Raw genomic sequence first — 11,494 nt, forward strand, 5'->3', positions numbered from 1 at the left:
GCTTATGGCAACGTCCTTTGCATGCCCATATTTCTCTCGGTTCACGTCTTGAAAAATGTCTGGCGATTCCGTTGTAAGGATAAATCATATGAATTTCTTACGCAGAGTCGGGCAATATTTACATAAATAGGTATTTAAATATTCAAATAAAAAGCGAAAATAATTATTTATTACTTGAGCAAGTCTAAATGAATTATTTAAAATAAGAAAGTTAATCGTTATTTACAAATACGATCTCAGTTTCATAAGAATCTTATCGGGAAAAGGTGAAGCGGTCGAAATCCTAAAACTAGCAGGGTATGGGACCCAATTACTGTGGGCGTGCCAATTACTGCGCCTATGTTAATTCTACTTATTTTTAAAGCATAATGAAGAAGCTTTCTTGTTCAAGAATTAAGAATTTGTTTAATTCTTCTTTTGCAACACTGTTCACAAAATGCAAACGCAAAAGTTTTATTTATTTATAAAAATATAGAGTTACGGGCTTGAGAATGATAGTACCTATAGCAATTATGAAAGTCAATCCGATGAAACGGTTCACGAAGAATTCTCATTGTCAGTTGGCTTTGCCATCACCTCTCATTTACAATCTCACTAAATATCACGAGAAGCACAGCGATAAGACACGATGACCTTAGTCGTAAATCTGTGACTAGAATCTAAAGGTAACATGGGGTAATCATGGGGTATGGTCATTAGGCCATAGTGAACGAAAATATTCTAATTCTCATAATTGTTTCGTTTCTCCATTTCTTCGAATTTATTTGACCCCTGGTCGATGTAAGTGTTCACTGTAATAATAAATTTTCGATACTTATCAAACTCAAAGTGGACATGAATATTTTCAAGGAAAAATCAAGCCGTTGAACCATGTTGAAAGTGAAACGACTCCCACTAATATTTGGACACTCTGTGGAGGAAAATAACTTCCTTAAAAAGTGGGCTAAATAACTCAGGTTTTTCTCAAGAATTAGAAATTGGGAGAATTAGTTTACATGACGTGATGACATGTAAGTCATCTATGTTTTTTTACATTATTATAAGTAATGTTCTTTACGTTCATTTATTTTGTCTCACAAACGAGTATAGGACCAAAAATTTGTTTGGTAACATTTATACTCTTTCTTGTCCCCAATTAAAAGTAATAAATATTTGTTTATGTAATAACCGTCTTATTTCATGGCTTGGGTCTTAATGGGTTAAATAGTGTCTGAATATTAATGAGAGTCACTGTACATTACTATGTTTGCCTCGGACGTCTTCTTACAAGAATTGAACGAAGATGAGGACGATAAGTGCGGCATTGGTGAAGGTCACAATTAGCCACGGAGAAAGTTTATCTGTTACCTCGGTCATAGTAATCTTCTCGGCTCGATACATTCTCATTTTAATAAGGTGGTTACCCCGTAATAACGATAGTTCAGCCGTACTTGTCTAGAGGTTCATTTGCATTTGACTTTCAAACCCACGTGAATATTTGCGTGGTTTTCAATGGAACGACTACTGTATCTACAACATTTATGGGTGTTGCTAGCAACAATCATATACAATTAATTTGGTTACAAAGTTCAACGATGAACTCCGCCGTCAGGCATTTAAAAAGGATCGTTGATGATAGGTATTGCAAATGATGATACTACCAACAATTTGAAACGTGTAACACAAAAGAGAGTCAACACTTCTTCCCATAGCAATCATTCTTGCCGTAATAAAAATTTATTTTAGTTTATTTTTATGATTTGCAAAGAATCCAAAAGGTTAAGGTATATTTTAATTATTGTTGTTGCAGTATATCAAAGAATATTCGAAGCATTTGAAATGGGAGGTACTCAGTTGGTACGAGAAAGACATATAATTAAACACAATAAGAAGGACAATTGAAATAATTTTCTGAAGATTGTGGAGACAAATTGTGGATGCTATGGCCATCATGCCATTTATGGGCTCGTCGTGATTCATCGCGGGCTCATCAAAGCACAATTGTAAGGTACGCAATTATTGTAAAACAAATTCTTCGTCTAATTGCGGTTGTGTTATTATATTTGACATTCTGTTACACCTGTACATTGTTATTAATATTCTAACTCAGTTTTATAACCTTACTTTTCTCTGTATTTTAGTATGTTCTCTGTATTATATTTTCCTCTGTATTATCGATATTACGAATTCTTACGCCAGAAACGTGCTTCAAGTTTTTCGTTTTATTTCGCAGAGAATCAACACAAAATATAGCTCAATTTGTTGCTGGAGAGATTTCATCCAGAAAACTCGTCCAATGGCAGAAAAATGCTCGGATTCCACGGCACGCGCATCGTCAATTTTTGGCCTACTTCTGAAGCTTATATTACCAAATATCCGCATAATCTCGGCAGCTCCAGATCAACGCGCGCTAGATCGAACCTTCCTCTTTCGAATAAGCCCTTCACCAGCGACAAAATATTCTCATATAAGGACGAAAACTTGAGGCGCGTAAAACCATATTCTGTCGGTAATGTAGTCACTCTACCTTATCGCGAATCTACGGAAGACCGGGGCCCTAATTTTTATGCTCGATTTTCGCGAGGAATGTGTGCGAATAAAAAGAAACACTTGGCGACCGAACGTTGTCGATCGGAATTCGTAAAATCGATCTTCTCGTCTCGTCGATCCTTGCATTATCCAGGTTCGCCGAAAAGGAGACGACACCACTACCCACATGGTAATTTCGCAAGTCGAAAGGAGGAGCGGAAGGGGGGAGGGGAAGGGGTTACGTAAGTTCGCGATGCTTGTCTGTCTTGTAAAAAGGATGGTGGCGTCGTCGGGATCGTCGCCCGGTGAAATTTCGTTAAAAAGACCGCGGCGTTCGACGTTACCGATCATATTCGTCACGTCGATCGTTATCTTTTTCCGTTCGACGGGGGTGTGGATCGTTTCGCGGTTAGAGCTGCTCTAGAGGGAGACGCAGCAGTCCCGAAATAAACTTTCTCGGGTTATGTAAAGAGGCTCGCGACTCGCTTGTGCAGACTCGCCGGTATAAAGGTCGGCTGTGCCCCCAACAGTCCAAGAGTTGCTCACGAACTTCACGCCGGCAACCATCGCTTCGGTGGAACACCCGACGCTCTATATGTGACGTTGCCTCATTATCCTGACGGGACCCGCAAACTTCATACTATCGTTCCCAACGTGATCCGTTCGCGCACCGGAATTTCACACTTTCTCGAGAGACCGTGATCGTCGTCACCGTGTGCCCCATTGTTTTGACAACATGCGTACTCTGGTAAGTGTGTCTTCTTCTTCATCTTCTTCTCACGCCTCTCCTTCTTCGTGAGCCTCTCTTCAGCTTTCCTGTTGCGCCCTCGACTTCCTTCTTCGCGTTAACCCATTTCAGTATCCAATCCGCTCATAACCTCGGAGTCCTCGTTATTTGGGACTCTGAGCTAAACATTTTTTGCGATCCTGATCGAACATCATTGAACCCGTTCGGATCATCTAACTCGTTTCCGGTCGATGTATGCACAGTGGATCAAAAAAAAACATTTGATCAGCGTGATGAAAGTCGAAAAATATAACAGAACCCGGTAACTTGACTTCAGAATGCTGCCATTTTGTAAGTAGTCGAAATTTTGAATTTCGTTTGGATTGGACATTAGCTATATTCATAGTGATTTATAAACAAGCTCACTTTCTTGTTTCGGATCGGCAGAAAGACCGGAATCATGGAAATTGTCGACCTTTCTCAAAACATTACCAAAAAATATATAATCCGTGTAATTTTTATTGTTTTTATTTTTAAAAAATCACTTGTATGTCCAGTCCTGCTGTAAAAGGTTCAGTAACCTTTGGGGCTCTGAAACCGCCTTGAGGGGGCAGTCTCAAACGCTGCAAAATTTTATAATTTTGAAGAATTTTTTCCAAAGTGACACGTCTCACGTTATACTTCTCTTTTATATTTGATTTAGATGCTCTTTTGTCATACAGAACAATTCTTGATACAGTTTTAATCACTTGTTTTTCCATCTTTTTAGATGGTGGGACGTCTAACTCCTCGGTTCTAAATTTTAAACAAAAGAAATCAAATATACTCTTAATCTGCATACACTTTCCGAGAAAGTAAGCCCACGAAACTTGCAAAACAAATTTTCATCCTTTCTCTGATACATCAAAGATGGACATAACTTTTGTCTCAATATTTGTACTATTCCTTAAAATTGAATATTGAAGGGTTACGACGTTGGAAAAGTATATTGATTAATTGAAAAGAAGATCCATTCAAATTGATTAATTAATCTTTGAGATATTTTTTCCCACTAGTTCGAAAAGTGATGCTTCGGGAAAAACGTGTTTAAATTTTTGCGTTCGATCGACACTCGAAAGCGTATAATTATGGTAATTGTTAAAATTTCGAAATTTCCTTTTAGTAATTCTTTGAATATGAAAGAAGTGAAGAATGTGGAAACTTTAGTTTCTTAAAGATATAGACCGGAACCTCCCCTTAACTAGCTTTTAGGGGTTGGCCCGTGAAGGGGGCGTGGAGAACTAACTTTTCATAAGCCTCGCGATTTACTCGCCTCCCGAAGCGACGCCATTCCCCTTGCAAGAGAGATATTTTGCGGTAAACAAACGTTCCAGACTCCAGTCTGAAATTTGAAGCTGTTGGCGATAATTTAATGATAAGGAGAAGCATCGAATTTTAATGCTACAGTAGAACCATGATTGTGGTCGAGCGAACAAATTCTTTTCTACTTCTTCTTTTATTGTTCGTTTGCGTTCCCCCCATTGACGCTTTGTTTTAATGTAGCAGTGAAAAGTAGGGTTGCTCCGTTAATTAGCTGTGGTTCGCCGGTGACCTGTGCGGCAGAGAACGAACTAATCAGTTTCAGTGGGACGCTGTTCGTTTCTGGGTAATGAATTTTCTGACAGAGGGAGAGGTTCGCTCGGGTCAGTGTCATTAACTTCGGAATTTGATTCGCTGAACTGATTATTCGCCCGAAGATCATTCAACGGGAATGCTTAATTGAATCGCCGAGTTACGAAATTGGAAAAACTTGTCGGGCTTAGAACGTTAATGACCGTTACGAAGTTACTGAACGTAATGGGAAACAGAGTTTTGCGAAATCAATCAAAGTTTCGAAGTTTTCGTTAAGCAATAACCCTTTAACATTCCGAACAATCTCGGTGATTGTCTATAAAGCCAAAAATGATTTGTTCTTGCAATTTCAAGTCATTTGGGCCAATTTTAAAAGAGTTATGCGATTTTTAAGTATCCACTTAATATCGTTCCCGACTGTATATAAAATACTGTAATAGTAACTTAAAATACTGTAATTAGATTGTACAATGTAATGTGATTGTGTAACGTGGACGCTACTGACCTAGATGTGGATGCGATCCTTATAAATAAACAAGTAAAAAAATATTTAGAAAATGATTTAAGAAAAAAATGGTTCACACATTTAGCGGTCGGTCATCAATATAATTTCTCGTTAAATATTCTCATTAAATGATCATTCTTTTTCTGCTTCGTTTGAGAATGAACTATTCCGTTCGTACACAAGTGGGTTTATTGCTTATTCGTCATCGGTCACCTGTCATAATGGTGTGTCGATGTTCTTAACAATATCTAATAAAAAAGCTCATGGAGAAACGATTAAGAAAATAACCTCTCGCTGAACGTACGTACGCAATGTAACAATGCAAGCGTTTGTTCTTAACGTGCGGCACGAATGATGTCACTGTCGCATCAAAAACGCATTAAGTGCGTGATCATGGTTACGAGTAGACAGCGGATTTTCTTCAATTATCACAAAAACGAGCAGGTGACGTTTAAATCAGTAAAAACATTAGAAAAATGTAAAACTATCGAGAGGTTATTTTCAAGCGGTTAAAAGTATTTACACAAGAAATAAATACTATCTATTTTCACTTTGCACTTATTCAGAATTTACCATTCTATCAGAATCAAGCATAAAACTTAAGCCGTTCCATTGAAAAAGAAAAACGAAAGTGACCCTTTGCAAGGTGTCCATTTGCAAAAAAACCTGCTATTATTATACTAATTGCTTTAAATTCTAGAACTTTCATTTGAAACATTTTCTGTTTAACTGGCGGTTTCAAAAGAGTCTTAACCTCCAATAGTGCACTGACTTTCGCTGCTGTGCCATACGATAATTGTAAATATCAAGTTTCTTTAACCTTTCCAGAACATTTCGATTATTTATTAATTATTGCGTGCTTAAAGGTATCCGAGAACATTTCTACAGAGTTCTCGAAAGGTCCTGCTTCGTAATCTGAGTAAACGCTGTACCACTTAAGGGTTAACCGATAGGTAATCGAAATGTCTTCGCTGTTTCATGCGAATCGTTGTTACACTCGATTCGCGTTCCTTTTACCGGCAACGGTTGCGACGAGAATTGTGAACTATCTACTCACACGTCTGTCTTGCCCTGACCTTTTACGGGGAAAGGTATCTCCAACGGATTTACAGGTCGAACATGACGAAGATTAAAGCCCCCGGTGTACCGAGTTTTACTTCTACACGGTCTAGCTACGCCTTAATCGAAGGATTGATACATTACATGCACACCGACAGACTCAACCTTTCTCGGATCTAAGCGCCTCGGACAAAGGCCACTGGTTTCATCAGTGTTAACCAATGGTAAAAAATACGAGACTGCTGGGAAATAAACGACCGTTTTACCCGTTAGGGTAAACCCCATTAAATGAAATTTTTACGAACACGCAGCAACGCGGTTCTGATCAAGATCTGACCTGGCAGAATTGAAACACAATATCCTAAGCGACAGCTTTGCGCAGAATGAATAAATTATGGCTAGATTGTGGATCTCTAAATCGTTTAAATTTCATTGCTTTTTACACGTTTGTATATTTTCTAAACAACACTCGCAGTGTAATTTGAGAAACACCGAATATGTAAAATTCCAAATTTATTTAAATGTTACGTTGGTTGTAATATTACTGAATGCAGATTTTTTTTTTAGTAAAAAATGTTGGATAACGTTTATTTTCTGAAGTGTTTCCGGTAATGTGCTCATTAGGTAATGAGAACCAAGAAACTAAGAATACTAACGGTTGAAGTTTGGGGAATTTGTCCATGAATCTTACTAAATACATAGTACATGCTACATTAGAGACTTCGTAGTTTCTCCGATGTTAGCTTTGTCGTTTGTAAGTCAATAGTCTTCTGCAAGACTAGATACGTTATAAACTACAGGGGACACTTATCGTAATAAACACTGAAACCGTCGTTAACAAGATATTTACATTTCGAAGACATCTATAACTTTACGACATGTTGTAGTTTCAAGATGATACTCGTTCCACGGGACGCCGAACGCATAGCCGAGGATCCATTCGTATTTCTAGAATTATTGACTTACAAATTAAGCAGTTACACATGTTCCAGAGTATCGATTTCGGAACACACACTCGTTGAGGCGTTCGGGTTTCTCCGAGAAGTTTCGGGTTTTCCAAAGTAATGTTAGATACTTTTCATTTTTAAAAGGGGGTTAATTAAGCTTATTTGTCATTGAAAAAATCAAATGCCTACAGCCTTCAAATTCTGTTTTACTTGAAATGAATTCAAGCAGCATACAATCTAATGCTAGAAAGGAAAAAGATTTTTAAAATGTTTTTTTTTCACCTAAATCAGTGTAATTGGTTTAATGGGTTTTTGTGTTATCGATTATGGATAGTGTAACATCAAATGTTTGTCGATTTATTTGTGCTAACAAGCGCGGAGGAAGTGTATGAATCAATAGATATACGAAGTTATTCAATATCCATACCTACACGGGCTTGGTAATTTGGGAATGAATTAAGCGTTGATTTTACGGTTTAGTACGGTCGTAAACTTCACGTTGGAACGCGAATATATCTTCTGGCAATCGGTAACACGCGATAAAAGGAACATCCATGAAATCACGGACGTCCAGCAGAGATTATTATTCCGTTGAATCGGTTGGGACCGTTCCATCAACTTTCTTCGAGCGACCATTATCTATGATGTAACCGAGTTGCCTGCATCAATCACCGATTCCTTCTTGCTGCCGCCATGCCGCGTCGCGCCGGTGATACGTGTGGGTTTACCACTGGCTACCGAGTTGAGCGATTAGTTCCTTTCGAAACAGCATCGGCGCATCAAATTCCAACGCTTCGTCGTTAGGCGAATCTTGCAATAATCGAACCGTTGAAATCTTCAAAGAGCTTTGCAAGTTTACACGGTCTGTAAACAGCAAAATTATTCATTTTTAATATCTCTATTATTCGTTCTAATACTTATCAGTTTTCATAAGTTCATGTCCGATTTTTATATATAAAACTCAAGCGGTAACATTTTAAAATAACAATATGTAGAATTTGTATAAAAAATGAATTCACAATTCTATTAGTTCTGCATTCGCGATAAGGTAGAGTGACTACATTACCGACAAAAAATAGTTTTACGTGCCTCACCTGCGGCGGCAGGCATTTGGCCTTGACTGTCACGCTATGTTGCGCTGTGCCTTATTTCCTAGACATTTTACGTCTTAAATAAGTAAGTAATCAATTAGAAATGCATACCACCATGTTTGTTACGTCTGTCCAGAGCCTTTTCTTCGATGCGAACACTAAACCTCTCGAAATTAAGAGAATCTCTCTGCGGCAGCCATCTTGTGACGTCATACTTGCTTCGGGAAGCGAGTTTTCTGCCGAATATTACAAATTACTCCACGATGGGGTAGAAATTCGCAATTTGGGCTCCATACAGACGTAGATTGGACTGTTAGGAAACACAAGTGACCACTTTTAAACTGCTCATTGCAATATTGAAGCGTCAATTTGTCAAGATTTTGACCCTTGCAACTTCATATACGTATATTGCAGAGAGATTCTCTTAATTTCTGTTAACTTCGTGTTCGTTTCGAAAAAAAGGCTCCGGACAGACGTAGCAAAGACATGTACAAACACGGTGGTATGCATTTTTAATTGATTACTTGCTTATTCAAGACGTAAAATGTCTAGAAAAAAGGGCACAGCGTAACATAGCGTGGCAGTCAAGGCCAAATGCCTGCCGGCCCTCTTAAGACCCGTCGGATCAAGACCAAGACGGATCTTAAGTCTGTGTCTGAAGGCTGTGAATGGAAATGATTGATTAAAAAGTCACGTGTCCCGGGCCCTTATTATATTCTCCTATATTGTTGTTATACGCTGAATTCTTGACCGCAGGTTAATAACGATGAATTTTGCAGATTTTGCTCGCGCTGGTCGCGGCGGCACAATGCCAGGACCCGTACTTCAAGCAGCCTGAGAAGATCGTCGCCGACGACAGGGACCTGGGCGACAATCGTGGCCACTATTCGTTCACGTACGAGACGGAAGGCGGCATTGTGCAGAGGGAGACGGGCAGCCGGAAATACGCCGGCACGCCGGAAGAGACCCAGTTGATCCAGGGTTCTGTGCAGTACAACGCTCCGGACGGCACACCGATCGCGATCAGCTGGACCGCCGACGAATTCGGCACCCAGGTAGCCGGTACTCACGTGCCGACACCGCCACCGATACCGCCTGCAATCCAAAGGGCCCTCGACTGGATCGCGAAACAACCATCCACCCCCGAGCCCACGGAAGCCGGCAAAGACTCGCCCAGCCAGCAGAACGCCGTCCCGACGAATAACAACAGGCAGTTCAAATCGTTGCGGCCGAATCAACGAAACTGAACACCCGATCTGTAGAGATTATACCCTTGCCTTGCGATTGACGATTCAATTCTGTGACTGCGCGTGTTCAACCCAGACACCGAGATCCACTCGCGCGCTAAAACGATCGATCACCCGGCCGTAAAGTGAATGACCTCGTCAGCGATCGCGCGACCTTATCGTCGGATCCACTGTTCGCGTGATTAACCCTTTCAGGACTTTTTCAAATACTGGAAATATTTTCCTCGGAGAACTAGATTTTGTATCAAAGTCTTAATCAATCGGAAAAGCGAACAGTAGGCTTTTCTAATGTATGTGATCGAGAATTGTATGTTACAATCCTGATGCAAGTCAGTACAGTAAAGTCTTGATCCAAGCCGAACGGAGCTACACGATCTTAGTCAATTCGCCTATCCCCTACACTGGCGGGCATAACCTGCGAGGGACTGAAAAGGGTATATCGGTGGGAACCACTACTAATCCAATTACGAAACTTCTTTATTTGTCATTATTTTTTTATGAGACTTTCGCCGACTTATTTGTGGCATTTTTCTGATTAAAATGGCACTAAACGCGAGATAATTTGAACTGTATTTTGTAGTTTGATTGATGGTATGTAGCGCGCCTTTGGTCGCCCTGTCCTTTTATACGTTTCTACGCTAAAAAAAAAATAGTAGTCCTACACGATTTATGTCATAGCGCGGACCCGAGTATTGCGCTTAGATAAAGACTTTACTATACGTTGATATTCGTTTTCAAAGGGTTACACGTGTTTGAAGGGTTCAGAAGCCAATCAGTCCCTTAGCATCAAAATTGAGATTATTAAGTCATTTGAAAGTTAGTTGTAAACTACATGCCAGTGTACGTGAAGGTTCAGACGAATACACCAGTAACGTTAAATGCAACAAGAATAAAATAAAACCGCTACGGTTCAAATAAATTTATATGACATAATTGTATTTACACTGATTGGCTTGTGAACTCCACTATTAGTAGAAATAAACATTTAAAGTAACAGTGTTTCAGCTCGTAATACATCGATGATGTCAGTAATTAATGTCTGGTGCAAATATTCGTATACTTCAATTCGGTTCATATAACAACCATATCTTTGTATAGTCGGTAAAAGGACATTTACTTTACGTTTTATTTTTATCCGCCCATGTCAAGAGATCAAAGCAATTCTTTCACAAAATAGAAAATGTTATTACCTTTTATAAATACATATTTGTACATAAACTTTATAATATAATAGAGTAAACAAAAATGTGATAGGAATGTAGGCCTTTTCAAAGCATGCAGTCACAATTTCGTTAGCGATTTGTAACTGAATATAGTAAATGACGTAGTAGCAAAATTATATAGAATTTTCTGCAAGAATGCTTGCTTGCGAAGGCATTTCTATATAATTAATAGACTGTGAATTTTATGCATATATAACAAAAATGAATAAATTGAACACAAAACTGTGAAGACATAAGACAAATTTAAGAAAAAAATGACACATTCATATTATTCAAATTATTAAATATTTATTTTTCATTCGTTTTTGCTTCTCACAATTGTCTTAGAATTTATTTTGCATAAAGATCAGCAGTCTACTAATTACTGCCAGTAGAATCGTCATTTTTACGTTCCGAGGTTGTATCGACAACCTAAAATTATTTCCGAATATAGAAAAATGGCTATTGTATTTTATACTAACCTTTCATTTTGCGATATTGTGTAGGGCCTTTTTAAACGCATAAAACATTGATTGTAGTGCATAGTAACGAGTAAACGATCACGCTCGTCCGTAGTCAAGACTGAACATAACTGCA

General features: G+C 38.8%; 1 protein-coding gene across 2 annotated transcripts; it reads left to right on the forward strand.

Annotated features, from left to right (window-relative positions):
• The first annotated feature begins 1,794 nt into the window (after positions 1-1,794).
• Cpr17 (cuticular protein 17) lies at positions 1,795-10,348 on the forward strand. Of its 2 annotated transcripts, none has more exons than XM_076794667.1 (2): positions 1,795-1,982; positions 9,228-10,348. In XM_076794667.1, exons 1-2 carry the CDS (start codon positions 1,917-1,919, stop codon positions 9,693-9,695), a joined length of 534 nt encoding a protein of 177 aa, XP_076650782.1. In that variant the 5' UTR covers positions 1,795-1,916; the 3' UTR covers positions 9,696-10,348. The 2 variants fall into 2 exon arrangements, with proteins under 2 accessions (XP_076650782.1, XP_076650783.1); XM_076794668.1 differs by lacking the exon at positions 1,795-1,982 and adding an exon at positions 3,000-3,256.
• The last annotated feature ends 1,146 nt before the right edge of the window (positions 10,349-11,494 follow it).

The sequence above is a fragment of the Halictus rubicundus genome, chromosome 10 (genome assembly GCF_050948215.1).
Source record: "Halictus rubicundus isolate RS-2024b chromosome 10, iyHalRubi1_principal, whole genome shotgun sequence".
Classification (NCBI taxonomy): Eukaryota; Metazoa; Arthropoda; class Insecta; order Hymenoptera; family Halictidae; genus Halictus; species Halictus rubicundus.